Source organism: Trichoderma camerunense (assembly GCF_050948025.1).
Source record: "Trichoderma camerunense strain CBS 138272 chromosome Unknown V8C40scaffold_15, whole genome shotgun sequence".
In the NCBI taxonomy this organism is placed as follows: Eukaryota; Fungi; Ascomycota; class Sordariomycetes; order Hypocreales; family Hypocreaceae; genus Trichoderma; species Trichoderma camerunense.
This window is the reverse complement of record NW_028145355.1, coordinates 155,579-173,834: the sequence shown is the minus strand read 5'-3', so window position 1 is coordinate 173,834 and position 18,256 is coordinate 155,579. Positions and strand designations below refer to the sequence as shown.

The 18,256-nt window shown below is 48.6% G+C and overlaps 5 protein-coding genes and 1 non-coding gene across 6 annotated transcripts; 3 read left to right on the top strand and 3 right to left on the bottom strand.

The window, feature by feature from the left end:
- Positions 1-599: 599 nt before the first annotated feature.
- Positions 600-1,591, bottom strand: V8C40DRAFT_281120 (serine hydrolase FSH; the record flags this gene model as incomplete). The annotated part of the gene is made up of 4 exons (XM_083221534.1): positions 1,520-1,591; positions 1,124-1,450; positions 967-1,065; positions 600-893 (listed from the first exon to the last, which is right to left on the bottom strand). Exons 1-4 carry the CDS (start codon positions 1,559-1,561, stop codon positions 600-602), a joined length of 762 nt encoding a protein of 253 aa, XP_083070412.1. The 5' UTR covers positions 1,562-1,591.
- A 1,783-nt stretch (positions 1,592-3,374) lies between these two features.
- On the top strand, positions 3,375-10,373 carry V8C40DRAFT_281118 (type I polyketide synthase; the record flags this gene model as incomplete). Its single annotated transcript, XM_083221533.1, has 7 exons — positions 3,375-3,675; positions 3,756-4,140; positions 4,192-4,388; positions 4,419-4,720; positions 4,757-7,340; positions 7,521-9,448; positions 9,525-10,373. 7 exons carry the CDS (start codon positions 3,375-3,377, stop codon positions 10,371-10,373), a joined length of 6,546 nt encoding a protein of 2,181 aa, XP_083070411.1.
- A 736-nt stretch (positions 10,374-11,109) lies between these two features.
- V8C40DRAFT_251635 (Mss4-like protein) lies at positions 11,110-11,952 on the top strand. Its single transcript, XM_083217231.1, has 2 exons — positions 11,110-11,454; positions 11,529-11,952. The coding sequence occupies exons 1-2, from the start codon at positions 11,341-11,343 to the stop codon at positions 11,931-11,933; spliced, it is 519 nt and encodes a 172-aa protein (XP_083070410.1). The 5' UTR covers positions 11,110-11,340; the 3' UTR covers positions 11,934-11,952.
- Positions 11,953-13,104: 1,152 nt separating this feature from the next.
- V8C40DRAFT_251631 (uncharacterized protein) lies at positions 13,105-13,851 on the top strand. The gene has a single exon (XM_083217230.1). The coding sequence runs from the start codon at positions 13,265-13,267 to the stop codon at positions 13,727-13,729; it is 465 nt and encodes a 154-aa protein (XP_083070409.1). The 5' UTR covers positions 13,105-13,264; the 3' UTR covers positions 13,730-13,851.
- A 375-nt stretch (positions 13,852-14,226) lies between these two features.
- Positions 14,227-14,309, bottom strand: V8C40DRAFT_t159. The gene has a single exon. It is a non-coding gene; the product is annotated as a tRNA-Glu (tRNA).
- Positions 14,310-14,489: 180 nt separating this feature from the next.
- On the bottom strand, positions 14,490-17,638 carry V8C40DRAFT_281116 (subtilisin-like protein). Its single transcript, XM_083221532.1, has 3 exons — positions 17,327-17,638; positions 16,039-17,237; positions 14,490-15,976 (listed from the first exon to the last, which is right to left on the bottom strand). The coding sequence occupies exons 1-3, from the start codon at positions 17,492-17,494 to the stop codon at positions 14,593-14,595; spliced, it is 2,751 nt and encodes a 916-aa protein (XP_083070408.1). The 5' UTR covers positions 17,495-17,638; the 3' UTR covers positions 14,490-14,592.
- Positions 17,639-18,256: the final 618 nt, after the last annotated feature.

Below are 18,256 nucleotides of genomic sequence, written 5' to 3'. Positions count from 1 at the left end.
TTGCTCTTGGCTTCTCTTTGAATGTTTCCGTCTAGAGAAAAAAAAAAGCTGTTATACTCTTCCAGTCTCCCGGATTTGCATTGTCTCAATATCTATTTTTGTCTCGAATTGTTGATCGCTTTGACCCCTGACTTGGTCAGCATCCTCTCCTACTCCCTCCCATCTCCCAGATACGACAGTCCAGACGAAAGCAATTAAATCCTTGCAGATTTACAAATGCGAAAACAATCGTCGAATATCCTTGTGCATTAAAGCATTCATCTAGCTGAAAGCACCCATCACTGATGTTTCCATGCAGGGTGCATCCCTTGAGATAACCTCAAATACTGAGGATGCCGTTTCCGGAAGAAAGATATCAAAAAGCCACTACACTACCAAATCACACCAAAAAGATGATGCCCCGCGATATTGTCAATCAGAAACGGGCAACGCAGTCGCCGAATTCGCTGCTTTCTCTTCAAAATTCTTTGTCCCTCTGGAGAACGCGGGAAGAGCCGTGTGCCACATTGTGAGATTAGAGCTGCATCGTGTAAGCTATCCCGCTTCATAATCACATTAAACGCGTAAATCATGCCTTATTCATATGCATAGAATTTCAACTAAAGACTAAATGCTGCAGCTTGTTCAAAGGTCCTCTCAATCGTCTCTGCCAGCTCCTTCACCGTCAGCTCGTCCCTAGGAACCGTGTGTCCCTTGCCATGGTCAAACAAAATCGCCATGTCCTCATCGCACATTCCATAAAGCGCGATTGCTCCATGAATGTATGGATCGTTACAGCCTACTATATGACATGTCGGTATGTCAATCATTTCGTCGTGTTCATCTGCAAGCAGCGTTTGAACACGCCCATCGACGATGCGGACAGGAGGCCAGCCCGCAAAGAAGAGGGCGCACTTATGCCTAGTCAGTAAACCTTGATGAATAACTTGGGTCGAAAAACAAGCAAAGAAAGTAATAGTATCGAACCTTGATGCGTCGAGGACGGCCTTGCTCCCTAAAAAGACGCTGTTCTTCAAGAATCAGTGTGGCTGCCACTGTAGCGCCTTCCGAGTATCCAAGGATTCCCTAGTATTAAGCCACATCAGCTGTGATGTTGCGTATCATGGAGACTGCAAAAACTCACATCAATCTCCGGGTCCTCATCCAGAAGCTGCAGCAGTCGATCCAAGGCCCTTGTCACAGCTGGGGTCGTAAACTGCTCCTTATCGGCAATCAGCTTTCGCATCGTCTCCTCGGGAGATTCTCCTTGGGGAAGATCCCTGATCCTGACAATTATCTTCTCTAGTTCGCTCGTGCCATCAACATCCATGAACCGGTATAGAGGTGGAGCGCCAAAGTAATCATCAAAGCCCGCTGGAGGGATTGCCTCGGTGAACCCATTGATCCATTTGAACTCTACACCAGTTCGTTGCGCAGCGTCGGTGAAGATGCCGAGCTGAACTTTGAAGGTCTGAGCCACAAAATATTAGTACACGTAAGAATGAAAGGACATTAGTTTGTAATCACATCTTCAACTTACAGAAGCACTGCTAAAGGAACCGTGGAGGCAGAGAACTTTCATGATGCAAGAGATATGTGACACCGACCCGACTTATTGCAAGCAAACTCCTCAGTAAATAGGAGTGAATCAGGAGGATATTTTTCCCACGGAATTTATTTCGCTCTATGTAGCTAGTTCTTTTCCTGGCCTCTGGAATATGTGGAACATATCAATGTCCAATTTAACCCAGCCTTCCTTGATAACTTCCATCCCTCCATTCCGCAGGGGAGACGAAACCGGGGCGGCACACAGCGGGAGCGGAGACGTCGCGTCGAGACTGAGACATTCTCGCACGGGCATATCGCTTTCAACCCAATATTGACGGATTCGATCGCTCGTAAAATGATTTATACACTGTACCTACACTGCCCTTTTGAACAATATTTGCGTCCAAATTTTGGATGCAGTACCAAATTAGGAACGAGAAGATAACAAAGTGTAAAGGCCAACAAGCAAGACATGAATTCGTAACAGATAAGAAAGACATCAGCTCATTGTGGCAATACTGTCAATAACTCATCACGAAGCCACAGATTGGAGCCGTCAAATAAGATTGTTACACAGCTTGACGCAGCCAGGCGCTCAACCTGAACCCGTATTTCGTAAAGAGATGACACGTCTGGCCGCGGTATATGCCAAGCGTTACCGGCTTACACAAAGCTCGAAGCTGTCATTTTGACATCTCCTTTTTTTGACCCTCCTCAAGGGCCAACCCTGTGCCCTTGATAAGATGTCTCAGTATTGTTGTTTTCCGGAGCATAATTGCCGAAGTGCATAGGTAGCGATAGGCCAGGTTGGTGTTCTTCCCTTCGACATCCCTCCATGGTTCAAAGGCATTTGTCGCAAATTGATAAACGTACCTAGTAGTTTCTCTTATTCTCCGCTTCGAAGCTGAGAAGGGATGATAAAATGACTGCTCAGTCCTGGTAATAATTTAGAACATTGACAGTACTTGCGGGTGGCATTGGGTGCCTAGTCACATCGATCAAATATCTATCTCTTGCAGTAGCCGCAATTTCTCTGAGGGTTGCACTGCATCTAACATCGTAGTACTTAAGTTAAAGAGAAATGAGGTGCAATTTGGACGCTTTCATATTCGTTATCTTGCATGTGCCAACAGCAATCATGCAGGTCGTGAATATACTGAGTAGTTCCTAGGATTGATCAATTGAACAAGCTTTACGCTCTGTCACTCTGTCGCCCTTATTCGTGCAATATGTTTCAAAATACGACTCAGTAGTGGCACAATATGGATATTTTATGCATGCAGCAAATCAGGGCCCAACGGAAGAAATGGCTGAGACATCCCGCACACGGACTTAATGATATCCATGTTTGTTTTTCTTATTTTTTCTCCTTTAATTGCACAACAACAAAAGGGACTGCATTCTCTGAAATTGTGGCTTTACGACACGTCCAACAACACGGCTTGTTTGTGTTACTGACTGAGTGGTTTGGGTGATCAGTGGCGCCCTGCCTCGAGGCCGCAAACTGTTCATGTTGATAAGCCACGCCAGTTCTTGCTGATGTTCACGGAAATTAAGACCGTGCCGTCATGAAAGTGGTGTCAAGGGTCCCTCTTTTGGCTTTCCAATGTCTCTTCTTTGGTTACGTTGGGAGACCTCTCTGCCAAGCCGTAATTTGAGCTCAAAGTTGACCCCGTAGAGTGATATCAAGATGGATCCCAGTATTAAACCAACCCCTTCGCACATCAGTTGCTTTCACTTCGTTCTCCTCTCTTCCTGGACTTTGTGGGATGTATGGAGTCAGGTCACCACACAAACCTGTTCCTCCATATTCTCAGCATTTTGAATAGAGGATTCTCTTGCACATCATGTCGTCCTCAAAACAAGACATGGATCGGGAGCGCCCGATGCCCATCGCCATAGTCGGCATGTCTTGCCGTCTGTCAGGTGGCATCTCAACACTTGATGATTTCTGGACCATGTTATCGCGCTCGCGTGATGGCTGGTGTCCTATTCCTGAAGAGAGATTCACCCCCAAGGCATATTATCACCCGGATCCCCATAAGAAAGGCAGCTTCAATAACAAGGGTGGATACTTTATGAATGGCGATCTGTCGAACTTTGACGCACCTTTTTTCCATATAACAAAACAAGAGGCTGAGGCTATGGGTATGGATTTCCCCTCTCCCTGTGTAGTAGCAACACCTTGTTGCATATGTAGATATCCAAACGCTCACGCTTGCTTGTAGATCCTCAACAAAGACATCTTTTAGAATGCACGTATGAAGCCCTAGAGAACGCAGGGATCCCTAAGAATACCATTTCTGGTAGTAATATGGGAGTCTTCATTGGCGGCGCCTCCTCAGATTATCGGCTTGGCACGTTGAAAGAACTTGATCAAGTACCCATGTATGATGCCACTGGCAATCATCAGTCCATCCAGGCTGGCCGTATCTCTTATTACTTCAACTTGCACGGCCCTTCTTTTTCAGCAGATACGGCCTGTTCATCTGGTCTGTATGCACTACACCTGGCAGTGCAGAGCATCCGGTCAGGAGAATCGGACTCGGCCATTGTTGCAGCGTCCAACTTGCACCTGCAGCCTCACGATATGATTTCCATGTCATTACTAGGGTTAGTAAAAATATGTCATCAAGTATGCGAGTGACTGTTAACACATCGCAGACTCTTCAATGAACATGGCAAGACTTTTGCTTTTGATCACAGAGCAAAATCTGGCTTTGCTCGAGGCGAGGGCACAGGATGCCTTATTCTTAAGCCGCTCCATCAAGCGCTCAAGGATAAAGACAAGATACGCTCCGTCATCATAAATACCGGCACGAACCAAGACGGTAAAACCTCAGGATTGACGAATCCTAGCGGTGAGGCGCAGGAGCGTTTGATAAGGGAAGTATATGCCAGAGCCGGCATCTCCCCTGAGGACACTGGCTACGTTGAAGCCCATGGAACCGGTACGAGAGCCGGCGATCCTATTGAAGCCAATTCCATATATCGCGTGTTCGGAGCAGGCCGCACAAAGCGCGCGCCATTGTATATGGGCTCTGTTAAATCCAATGTTGGCCACTTGGAAAACGCAAGTGGGATTATATCCGTCATCAAAGCGGCCATGATGCTCGAGAAGGGCTTCATTCTTCCCAACGTCAACTTCGAAAAGGCCAATGAGGCGATCCCTCTTGATGAATGGAACATCAAAGTTCCAACCAGTATAAGACCGTGGCCTCGACACAAGCGCTACATCAGCGTCAACAGCTTCGGTTTCGGAGGCTCCAATGCGCATGTAGTGATGGAGAAGGTTCCATTCTCGCTTATTGACTCTCTTTTTGACAACCAGAACGTGACTCCAAGGTTATTCGTCCTATCCGCTCATGACGAGGGCGCCGCCAAGCGAGTGTCTGAAAAGCTTGGTATCTACCTTGAGCAGCATCCAGAGGTCTTTCAGAAGCGATTGAGTAGAGACATAGCCTATACACTCGGTGAGAGGAGGACACATTTGCAATGGCGCATCGCGATTACAGCATCATCATGCAGTGAGCTTGCGAATGCGCTCAATGGCCTCGGCGCCAGACCTATGGTAGCTTCGAAAGAGCCAAAAGTGGCATTCGTATATACCGGACAGGGAGCGCAATGGGCAGGAATGGGCAAGGAGCTGATGGAGAGCCATCCGATATTTGCCAATACCATCAGCACATGTAGCGACTACCTGCAGGAGATTGGTGCCGAGTTCTCTCTTTTGGATGAGCTAGCCAAGGGAAAAGAAGAATCGCTGGTCAACGAGGCACACATCTCGCAACCAGCATGTACAGCGATTCAACTCGGCCTCACAAAGCTCTTGGAGTCCTGGGGAATCACTCCGTCGGCAGTTATTGGCCATTCCAGTGGGGAAATCGGAGCTGCCTTTGCTGCTGGTGCTATAAGCCTTGAGGACGCCATGTCTGTGGCCTACTGGCGTGGTAAAGTTTCCTCAGAATTGAAGCTCAAACACCCAAATCTTCGAGGTGCCATGTTGGCTGTCGGCTCTGGGGCTCAGGAGGTTAAGAGCATCATCAAGACTCAAGGGCTGCAAAACATTACCGTTGCCTGTGAGAATTCTCCAAATTCCATTACTGCTTCTGGAGACGAAGAAGATGTCGATAAGCTTGCCGCAGAATTGGAGAGTCGAAGCATCTTTAACCGCAAGCTGCGAGTGACAGTGGCATATCACTCAGCTCATATGCAACTAGTCGCGGATGATTACAAGACTGCAATCAAGTACATCGCAGAGAGGGATACCTCCGGTGTCGAGTTTTATTCGTCTTTACTAGGCAGTAAACTCAACTCCACGACGTCTCTTGGGCCGTCATATTGGGTTGACAACCTTACCCAGCCTGTACTCTTCTCTTCAGCTCTCAAAGAGCTTTATCAGGGAGGAAAGCCAGATGTCATTATCGAAGTTGGTCCTCATGCTGCCCTAGAGGGCCCAATCAAGCAGATTTTGAAGAGTATCAGCCCTCAAGCCGCTATGGGAGTGAAATATTTGCCGTGTCTCATTCGCAATCAGCATGCGACCTCCACGCTTTTAGATTGCGCGGGTAACCTGTTTGTCAAAGGTCACCCCATTAATTTTAGGGAGATCAACCATCCTGACGAACGTATTCGATTGCCTGTTGTCGTCTCAGACTTTTATTCGTATCCTTGGACGGAACACAAGTACTGGTTTGAGCCTCGTTCATCCAAGCAGTTGCGTCAGAAACCGTTTAAGCGCCATGACCTCTTGGGTCTCCTGGAAGATTCATATAGCGATATTGAGCCAAAATGGAAGAACGTCATTTCAACAGATGATGTTCCATGGCTCAAGGATCATCGAATGCAGTCTTTAGCCACATTCCCCCTAGCAGGCTACATCTGTATGGCCGTGGAGGCGGCGTCACAACGTTCACAGTTGCGGGGTATTCCGGCTGAGCACATCGATGGTTTCCGTCTTCGAGAAATCCAAGTCTCCAAGGCTCTCATACTCGACGATGGTGCTCCATATGAGATGGTATTCTCTCTGAAGCCTTATGCAGAGGGTACAAGATCCAACTCCAGTGATTGGGATGAATTCCGCATCTCCTCATGGACCTCCGCCAGAGGATGGTTAGAGCATTGTAGTGGTCTCGTTGGTATCAAAAAGGCCGCTTCAGTCAATCCAGTCTGTGGTGGATCACTGCGCGCTGCTTCCATTCGCCGCCAACAGATTCATGGCATGAACTGCCATCAACTCCCCATGGATGCCTTCTATTCCGAACTGGAGTCTCGAGGAGCGGGATATAGCGGAGCCTTCAGAATCTCACAAGATGCCGACATGAAAACCCACGGGCAATACTCTACTGCTTCTTTGACTGTTCCTGATACAGCCACTATAATGCCGGCATCTTTTGAGTCATCATCCATTGCACCTGCAGCATTCGTGGATCTGCTGTTTCAACTAACATTTCCAATCCTTGGTGCGGGCAGTGGTGAGATGCCTTCTCTCTTCATGCCGTCTGCCGTCCAAGAAATGGAGATAAGCAGCAAGTTGCCTAATAATCCTGGCGATCGGGTGCAAGTTGTCGCTCATGGGCGTCCAGACTTTAAAGCTCCTGGGCCCGTCGACTTTTTCATCGATATGTGGCATAAGGATGACATTGAGCCTGTGACAAAGATCAGCGGCTTTAGAATGACACCAGTGAATGGCGACATTGATGAGGGTGCAAGTCCGCGATCCATCTGTTATCAGGTACAATGGGAATCTCTTGGCAAAGTCCATGAGATGTCGGCAAGCAGCAACGGTCAGAACGGCCAGAACGGCCAGAACGGTCAGAGCGGCCAGAACGGTCAGAGCGGCCATGCCAATGAGGAAAACGGTGCAAAGGATCATATGAACGGGCACCATGATACCACCGAAAATACTTCCGAAGAGATGAACGGCAATGGCGTCACAGGTAATGGCAACGATGTGACAGGTAACGGCAACGCGACCAACGGCGAGGTTGCAGCATCAAGTCTCAATGACGGCCTAAACGATGCCGACTTCGTCCTGATCTCTCATCACGACCAAAGTGATCCACTCATAGGAGCTCTTCTAGATCTCCTGGAGCTGCGTACGGCGAAACGGCCACAACTTGTTGACTTTTCAGACGTCATGCCTGAATCCAGTTCTTGTTACATCTGTTTGACCGAAATAGACAAGCCACTGTTTGCCAATATGACCGCGGAGATGTTCGAAAAGATGCAGAATCTACTCACTACCTGTCAGTCTATGCTCTGGGTGACCTCTGGAGCGTATAGATTTGCAGAACATCCAGAAGGCAACATTTCGCAAGGGCTCCTGCGCACAGTTCGTTCTGAGGCAAACAAGGCTGTAGCCTCTCTTGATTTGGATCCCCATTCGAAGCTTGATGTGCGGGATACAGCTGAGCTCATACTTCATGCCATTAAAGTTTCTACCGCGATGCCTGAAGATGACACTCCTGTAGATTACGAGTTTGCGGAAGAAGGTGGCAAGCTCGTGGTTCCCCGTGTGGTCAAGCAAGATGATATGAATCTTGCCATCTTTCATGACACGGAGGCTTCAGCCGCACCGCCCTACCTGCAGCCGTTTGAACAATCTGGACGCCGTCTTACAGTTGCTGTTGGCACTTATGGCGCTCTCGACTCTCTATACTGGAAGGATGAACATGAGACCACTCTAGGTGCACACGAGGTTGAGATCAAAGTAGCGTGCACCGGCATGAACTTCAAGGACGTAGTTATCGCAATGGGCCAGGTGGCTAGTCCGTACCTCGGTGTCGAATGCAGTGGCACGATATCCCGCATCGGCTCGAGTGTTGGTTCTCTGAAAGTTGGCGATCGTGTCTGCGCCATGTCTCTGGGCGCCTACAGCACATATTCTCGATGTCTTGCGTCTAGCGCCGCGCCTATCCCTGATGAGATGAGTTTCGAGGTTGCAGCATCAATTCCTGTTGTATACTGTACTGCCTACTATGGCATCATGGATCTTGCTCGGCTGGAGTATGGGGAAAAGATACTAATTCATGCCGCAACTGGTGGTGTTGGACAAGCAGCCATCCAGTTGGCGCAGATGGTTGGCGCAGAAATTTATGCCACCGTTGGGAGTGCAGATAAGAAAAAGCTCCTCATGGATACTTATGGCATCCCAGAAAGCCGCATCTTTTACAGTCGAGACGTTTCGTTTGGCCCAGCCGTGCGTGAGGCTACTGGTGGTCAGGGGGTTGACGTTGTGATCAATTCGCTTGCGGGAGACCTTCTTCGCGAGACATGGGAATGCCTTGCACCGTTTGGACGCTTCATTGAGCTCGGAAAGCGGGATATCACAAAGAACACAAGACTGGAAATGTCCAAGCTTGAGTACAACTGTACGTTCAGCTCGGTTGATTTGACACTTGTTGCAGCAGAACGGCCCAAAATCATGGAGCGCACGTTTGCATCCGTCATGCGCCTCCTCGGAAACAAGACGGTCAACCCCATCGGACCCGTCACATGCGTCAACATCCAAGATGTCGAAGGAGCGCTTCGTAAACTCCAAAGTGGCAAAACTACAGGAAAGTTGGTGGTAACGCATAGTGGCAGAAGTCAGGTCAAGGCCACACATCCTCCCCCTCGTTCAGATATGCTAGAGCACGACGCAACATATCTGATTATTGGAGGAACAGGTGGTTTGGGACGCTCAATCACGAGGCGGATGGTGAGGCGAGGTGCTCGTCACATCGTATTACTTTCTCGGAACGGCAAAGTGACTGATGATTTGAGCAAGCTGATGAAAGAGAGTCGAAAGTTGGGTGCTTCGATATACGTTGTGCCTTGTGATGTCGCAGATGAAAAGAGTGTCCAAGCATTAGTGGAGGAGCTGCAAGAAGATTTACCTCCAATTCGAGGCATTATCCACGCGGCCATGGTTCTCAGAGTATGTTTTCCATCCAAGTCCAGCACATCACGTTGATGTTTCTGTTGATCAAGTCCATCGCTAACTGATATCCTAGGACGTCCTTTTTGAGAAAATGACCTTTGAAGATTATGAAGCCGTCGTTAGAAGCAAAATTTCAGGAGCGTGGAACTTTCATAACGCGCTTATTGATACTCCTCTCCAATTTTTCATTGTCCTCTCGTCTGTTGCTGGTATCGTGGGTAACCGAGGTCAGGCTCACTATTCTGCTGCCAACACGTACCTTGACGCTCTTGTCTTGCATCGACGCCGCAAAGGCCTAGCAGCCGCATCCATCGATCTTGCTGCAGTCGAAGGAGTCGGTTATTTGGCTGAAAATGCAGCCAAGATGTCACAGGTCATGAAGAACCTGTCTGACAGCACTTTAGGTGAGGCGGAGGTATTGGCATTGATCGAATCTGCCATGACAGGCAAAGTCGATTGCTTCTGCCAAGGCCAAGTGATCACCGGAATGGGTTTTGATAACGCATCGTCAATGCCATTTTACGCCACGGATGCGAAATTCTCCCACCTCCGTGCTGCTCTGCTCGCTGCATCAGGCGACGCAGATGCTTCTTTAGGATCCGAGAACTTGTCTACTGGTCAGCAGCTGCGAAAATGCACCACTGCCGAAGAAGCTCACGAGATTGTGACACATGGCCTTCGAGACAAACTTGGTGCCATTCTAATGCTGCCTGAAGAGGTGATGGCGGCACGGCAAGGAAACACGTCCATCACGGCCTTTGGACTTGATTCACTGAATGCCATTGAGCTGCGAAATTGGATTGGAAAAGAGCTGCAAGCCCATTTGCAGGTGCTGGAGCTGCTAACTAGCGGACGTGTTGCTGATTTGGCAGGACTGGTGCTTCGAAAGTCGAGGATCGAGGGAGCGTGGACGGGGAAGTGAGCGTGATTCGGCCATTCATTGTTTAGGTTCTGTCATAATGTGAGGGCAGTTTGGTCAGTCTGTTGATGTGTGAAATGGAAGATGATTAATATGAGGGCGGAAGTTTCCTTAAGCCTATGAATGAATACCTGCTATAGTCATGGGTGGTGGTTTGAATAGTTGGTGATTTGAATAGTTTGAAAGAGTTCAAAATTGCCTTTTTCTCTCATGGTGAATCATCGCCACCTCCACAACCTCGGAAGTCGTTCTTGCCTCCCGCCCAATCGCGCGCAAAGATAGCGATAACATACCTCGCCTCATGCATCTTTCTAAACTTGGCAAAAAAGGACCAATGCTACCGGATAGGGTTCCTTTCGCCTCAAATAGAAATCTATAGCCGATCTATAATCCAAAACAATAGTCTAAACAAGTGCCGAAAAGCCAAAGACTATCTTCCAAGATGCACCAAGATGACCAAGATGCTGAATCAGGGAATTTCTAACTGCTGGCAGAATCGATTAAAAACGGATTGGCGGTATCTTCCGCAGGCGCTAAACCCACGTTGGCCAGAGTTGCCCAAAGGGGAACTGTCAATGTACCGCCCCGCTTACGTACTCCATCCTAGCCTTAGTAACGGAGCTGCCGTTGAGTCTTGCGCTAATGAGATCATAGGCGTCAATCTACCCTGTGAGACCAGAATTACTGAAAAAGGAAATGGAAGAGAAGGCCGAGGATAGACGATAGTTTGTAATGTTGAGTTTTTTTGATGGAATATTATCGACATTTGTATTGATATTGAGAGTAGAGATGAAATTTTGATGGCTTCGCAAATAGTATATATAACCTCGAGAGTTCCTGAGGAAGATCAATCATCTCATCACTGCACTAACAAAACACACTACAACAACACAAACACAACATACAAGCATCAAACTTCTAAACAACTTTACAACTTTCTCAACAAACAAACGACAAAACATCATCTATCATGGCCTCCAACGCTGGTTCTTATTTTCCCCTTTCCGGTGTTGCTCGAGACGGCTGGTCATCTGAGACCGAAGCCACTGCAACCTGCCTCTGCGGCGCTGTGCAAATCGTCTTTGTAAGTTCAACAATATTATGACTCTTGTCTTAAACAGAAAGTTGTATATGCTAACATGACTATTCAAAATACAGCCTACTGAAGGCCCTGGTCTGGTCAACACTTTTGTCTGCAACTGCTTCGACTGTCGCAAGGTCACCGCTTCCATGTTCGCCTCCAACTTCACCGTCGACAACTCCTACATGAAGTTCGTCCGCGGTGAAGACAACTTGACCCGTTGGGGCCAAGACAAGACGCCCACTTCCCGAACTGAGATGTCCAACAGCTTCTGTACGACCTGCGGCACCCTCATGTGGCGCCGAAGCGCCCTTACGCCTCACCTGAGCTTCATGAGAATTGGCACCGTCGATGACTTCAACCTGCATGAGACTAAGCTGCGACCCCAGAATGAGCTCTTTACAGACTCTCGTGTTAGCTGGTTCCACGGAGTGGACGGAGCGATCAAATACTCGGGTCCTTTTAAGACGTCGAAGGTGTAAGGCTGAAGACGAGATGCGGAAACGACCCATCTTGGTCAATTGACTAGAGCACAATACCTATAGATAGATAGATACACGGATGAATAGACACTGGACTTCTCTCTCGACTATTTCGTTGCAAAATACTGTGGCTTTCCCAGCGTGACATGTCAAAGGATGTGGCTGCTTACCAGCCGCACTCTCGTTTTAAGCATACCGTAGGCCGCCAAGATAATGCACAGGCACAGAGGGTGAGTGTGGGCAGATCTTGATTGCATGGAGTAAATCGTGTGTGTCGCTCGGAGCATAATCGACCACTGGGAGCTAAAAATACAAAGCGTCAACAGCCCGCCCTGTCATCCTCCTGTCCTACCCGAGTTGAAGCCACGCTTCCGCTATGCATTCCGCCGCAATACGACGCCGTTTACATCATGATCCCACTCTACCCGCGGGTCAGCCCTTTCAAAAGCCGATGAGGCGCCCGACTATTGGTACCCAAACGGAGCGGAATCGTTCTAGACGGCCGGGACTGTTGCATTGAGTCACGCGCCGGCAGGACGCTTGTGGGCTGATGCCCGAGCCAACACACACATGATCTCACGACATTCAGTTCCCGAGAGAGACACGGCTTTTGGAGCCGTTTTCTGTACCTGCTCGAGACAACGCTAGGCTGTTTGCATATTAGCATCATGTTTCTGGGTGAGTCGTGGCCTCGGTAATTGTCTGAGTCGGAAGCCCCCGCATCCCACAATACGATGCTTGGCGCGTCGATCCCGCCAAAAGCTCCTCCACTAGCGGCCGGCGTTGCCTCACTTACAGCCGTAGCTCTGTTCTTCCCGTCCGCTACCAGTCGACGGTGAGCTATACATCTTACGCAATGGAAAAGAGCAAGTATTCCTCTGGCCTCGTATTCATTGTACAACCCGTCATGCAGCTCTCAGCCACTGCATCGCGACTTTCACCGCCAGGTGAAGGCTCGTTTGGGAAACGCGGTGTTCGTATTCTGAGAGCCTTTAAGCTTAACGTGGAAATGTGGATTGTGCAGATCCCCCGGAATACGTGAGGCTGTCAGAATGTGTTGGCCGATTTTGCCATCAGTGAGCCGTAAAGAGTACCAATTGCACGGGACATTCGGTAGGAAGTATACGAAACGTAGCATTGAGTATCCCAAAAGGTGTTCGCATTGAGAAGATGAACGCATTGAGAAGACTCTGTGAAATATAAAAAGGTAGGATGCTTCCCGTTGAGACAAGACTCTCGAACAGATCATCTCACACTCTCAAGACTCATACAAGACTCACTACAACAAAACACCATCTTCAATTCTTTAAACTTTATCAAGTTTCGCCAACATGAAGTTCACTACCACTGCCGTTCTTGCTATTGCCGCATTCGTTGAATCGGCCACTGCTCTGGGCAAGGCCCGTGTCGTCAACAAGTGCCCCTTCAGCGTCACCACCTGGTCCGTTGGCAGCGCCATCTCCAACCCAACAACCCTTGCTCAAGGCGGTTCCTATGGCGAGACCTTCTCGCGAGACCCCGTAACCGGCGGCCGTGCCATCAAGGTCACCGTCCAGCCCGATGGTCTCTACACTGGCAAGCCCCAGACCAACTTCGCCATCAACCTTGAGGGCAACACCATCTGGTACGATCTCTCAGATGTCTTTGGCGATGCCTTCAACGGCCACAAGGTGGTTGTTTCCAGCGCCAACACTGCTTGCCCCCAGATTGTTTGGGGCAGCGGTATCCCTCCTGCTGGAAGCCAGGTTAAGAACTGCGGTGCGGATAAGGATGTTACCTTGACTCTGTGTGCTTAAAGTTAAAAAAGGATGGATATATGTCGATGGAAGGGTTTAAACCAAATTTATGATAGAATTTCATGTTCTGGCTATGTCTAAGACTTATGATAGTATGAATTGATGAGTTTACTTTATCCATGGAGTCTTCCTCGCTTCAGACTTACTTGGTCTCTATGGTGATATGTATAACTTGCCTGCCAAGGTTGATAACCTGGTGTAATAAAAACTACCTAGATATGATATGTCTTTGTTCCATGTCATGTCTTTGTTCAATGGAAGAAATCGTTGTTGTGATCCTGATGTGAACCGTAGCCGAACCTACCAGCGATTTGCTTGTAGCGGCGATCAATTATTGCAATGTGGGCTTTAAGGCTACAATTGATCACTGGTCATTAAAACAAGGATAAATATGAAGCACATAATTTAGAAAAATATTGTGAATAACAGTGAAACAAAGAAAAAGAAATTGCATGACATATTGAGACGGTGTTTGAGTTTGGGGCAAAAATGAAAATCTCCGATACTGGGAATCGAACCCAGGGCTGCTCGGCACTCGAAAGATGAGAGCGAGCGATGTTAGCCACTACACCATATCGGATAGGCTTATATGATATAACTTATGAAAATTTGCTCTAAGAGCTGTCTACCCAGACTTGCATCTTCTCGTCACCTAAAATCGCCTTGATAGTAGACGTTGTATAATTCCACTATGCAGGAGATTCGGCCTCATAGTGATGTTACTAGACAAGCATGTACTATTATTCAATTTTTAGATGACGCTCATATGTATCAGTTACCCTAACTATTTACATCACCTTGCCTCTCAAGGCAGGGAAAACAATATGTGTCCTCCTCTTTTATATACATCACTTTCACCTTTCTTACGCCGCAGTCGTGTTGTACTGAATGTTAAACGTTTGAGTGAGCGTGCTCTCATAATCTTTGGCATTGTTAACATCTCCATAGATGGTCACCGCCCTGATCAAGAACTGGTAGCTTCCCTCAGGAACAACGACACCCTCTTGCGTCATTCCGGTAAATGCGTTGACGTAAAAGGATCTTCCAGTGAACGGAAGAGGATAGCCAGGAAGACTGCCTACGATATCGACACCCAGTACATTCGTCGTGTTGACCTTGGCTTTTGTCTCGCCTGTAGCGACGAGGTCGACTCGAAGGAGAGGCGAACCAGCATCGATCTGCATGAGGGGAGCGGGATAATCAGGAGGAGGGTCAATGGGCTGCGGGGATCCATCAACAGGATAAGGAACAATAAACGTAGTGTTATCGACAGCCGGTGTGGTTGAATAGACGTTGTAGTGAACAATGTAGTTAAAGTCAGGGTCGAGCACCGGAAGCTTGGCCAAGCTACCCACAACTCCCAAGTAAGGAACAACAAGATTCTCATTATTTGTACCATTCAGGGTAATATATCCGCTGTAAACTGGGAGGGCGGAAGCATTCAGTCCACGAGGGGGAGTTGGTACGACGGTAATCTCGGCCGACTTTCCTGCTGGGACTGTGACCTTGTTGTGGGAAAAGGCAAGCTTGGCTGAAGCGCCCTCGGCGATGGGGTTCGGGAATGGGGCCGGGAAGTGGCTGTCACCATTTCCGTATGTGTACATGGTCAGAGAGGGAGTGTGGCCGATTGTGTATGTGACGCTTCGCTTTCCCGTGTTCTTGATCGAGAAGCTAGCCTTCTTGACAAAGTTGTCAGTGTCGTTGAATGCAATGTTGGGAACGCTGAGCAAAGTTGTTGCGTGGGCGGCCTTGTAAGCTTGAGCCAAACCGGCACCTTGCTGAGCGACAGGAGCCAACTCATTGGCATAGAGGGTTGTTCCATCATAGAAGGGCAGCTGCAGAGCCGTTGAAGATACCAAGTTCATCAGAGTCTTGGGGTCCTTGATGCCCCGTGCTTGCATGATAAGGGCATAGACTGAGGCCATGAGCGGCGTGGCCATGGAAGTACCCTGATCAATCTGGTAGCCTCCGGCGGGCAAGGGCCAGGTAGAAAGAATGGAACCTCCGGGAGTTGTGATGGAGGGGTTGATATCGGCTTGCCATGTTGGGCCCCAGCTTGTGAAGGTGTCAATGTAGTTGGGATTGATGGCATTGGGAACAAAGACACCAGACTTGGCGCTGGATGTTGGCTGGACAAAAGTCAAATACAGGTCTTGACCGTCACTGATCTGCTTTTGCCACAGGACCCCTTGGGAATAACCCGTCAATGCGAGACCCTTGGCAGCGGTAGCTCCAATTTGATAAGGGCTGTAGATCAGGAAATGTTAGTTGCATGCTGCTGACTAGACAAGGAAGACCACAAGACTTACTTTCCAGGCCCATCCAAGTAGAACATGTAGTATTGGGCATTTCTCAGCTGCAGATTTGCAACTTCACCCCAAGAGGTACAAGAATCTTGCGACAGGAGAACTACTACGTTGCTGAGGTCCGCTGGTGCCTTGTCATTGAGAGGATTACAAGCGCCATAAGAGCCATCAGTAGTGAATTCGGGTGTCACTGCCCACACTGGGAGAGTAATATTGGGGAATGGGAAAGCTCCAGGGGTATACACAAAGAGAGTCTGATTCGTTGTGGAGTTGTCAGTGCTCACATATCCTGCGGTTCCCAAAAACGGCGTCAAAGTACTCTCAACAGATGACACCGCCGTGACGCCTTTGCCGTTGGCTGGAGTGCCTGCAACAAATAGTCCTCCTGAGCCCGAGTTACCGTTGGCCACCGTGCAAGGGACACCAGCCTCGACTACACGTGAAACAGCAACTGAAAAGGAGTCTTCGGTCCAGCCAGATGATCCACCAAGAGAGATGGTGATGATATCCGCTCCGTCTTCGTAAGCCTTGTTGACAGCTGCAATGGCAACATCGGCCCCAACATCACCGGTGCAGCCAAAGACTCTGTACATGCCAATAGTTGCTCCGGGAGCGGCGCCAGTAAAACCCATAGGGTTTGGCAACGCCCCGATGATGCCCGTGACGTGTGTTCCGTGGCCATCGCAAGTGCTAAAGGGTTCACCGCCAGGCACGGGAGTATTACTTCCATTATAATCGTCTCCAACCAGGTCCTCTCCATATTTGACAACACAGCCGTCCTTGCCAAAGCATGCACCCAAAGCGGGATGGTTGAAATCAACTCCAGTGTCGATGATGCTAATCTTCACGCCCTTTCCTGTGATTCCCTCCGCATGAAGCTTATCAACCTCAACGGCAACGTGTGGTGCATAAGTGTCCTTTGCAGACGTTGCTCTGCGCAGCAGATCCGAAGCTTCCTTCAGGTGGCTAGAATCACTGCTGACTGAGCTGATTGACGTATTCGCCGGTCGTTTATAGAGCTGGACAGGCCACACCTGTTTCACAGAGGGAACAGATAAGATTTTGGCAACAGAAGAACGGGCATCCAGATCAATGGTGTTCAGTTGGAAAGAAGCACCTTTGAACAGGGTATAGTTGAGGTTCATTCGCTTGGTTGCCGGGAGGCCATGCCGTTGAAGGTCGCTAAACAGCGATGCTTCTTCCTATTTGTAGTGACAAAGTTAGAACTCGACATTTGAGCTGTGAAAGTAACATGACCGGAAGGATAATAGAAAGGATCGAATTAACGCACATGACCGTCTTCATACTCGACAATGTAAGCTCCTGGGACAAAAGATAATTCTCCCTTTGTCCAGTCTTCCTTTCCATTGACGATTCCTTGAGGGCTCTGGGCAGCCGCGCTGGCGCCATCTGCTAGAAGCAGACCCAAAATGGGTAGCAATCGGAGATATGCCACCATTGTGTTTTCGTAGCAACAGTTCCGAGAATTGAAGCTCGTAACTATCGTGCTGCTTGGCCGGAACGAAAACAAAAGCTCATCTCAAGACAGCACCCCATGTCTTTATATACCCGAAAAAGAGCACAACAACTCAATTCCCGTACCTTCCAAGGCCGTAACGTCCCATTCAATCGATCTTTGCCACCCAAGAATGGCTATAGTTGTACTGGCAATGGCGAGCTTCCATTTGCGAGGTACGATGCCCGCGGGGACCGGGATCCTCAATGCCACACAACCAAGTAATCGAAAGCTGCATTTCCGAATGCCATCACTCTTCCAGATACGACGCAATACATGTGATGGTGATTTAAAGCCTCTCGTCCTGCATACTTTGGTGGAACCTTGTTTATACCTTATTTGTGGTCTGACAGGGCCAATGTTGGTGAGCTCTCGCGATCGAAAGGGAAGGTCAAATCTGCATTGCCGTAACGAATCGAATCAGCACATGTATCTTTCATACTGTGCGGAGTCTTTTTGTGCTCATCATATCTGCGTTCAGGGACCTTCTAAATGAGGACGAAAAAAGCTTACTTGGAGCAGGGATAGATTTAGCTCAGCGTCTCGTATCAATTTCGTCTGGTTCGATTCAAGTTCATCCTACGGGTGTTTTGTCAATGAATTAGTCTTGCATGCCTAGTGAATTTGACTAGCAACAAGGATCGTCGTGGAATTCACTTACAAAGGGATTCCATATTGACCCTTGGCCGGGATGAACGGCTGCAG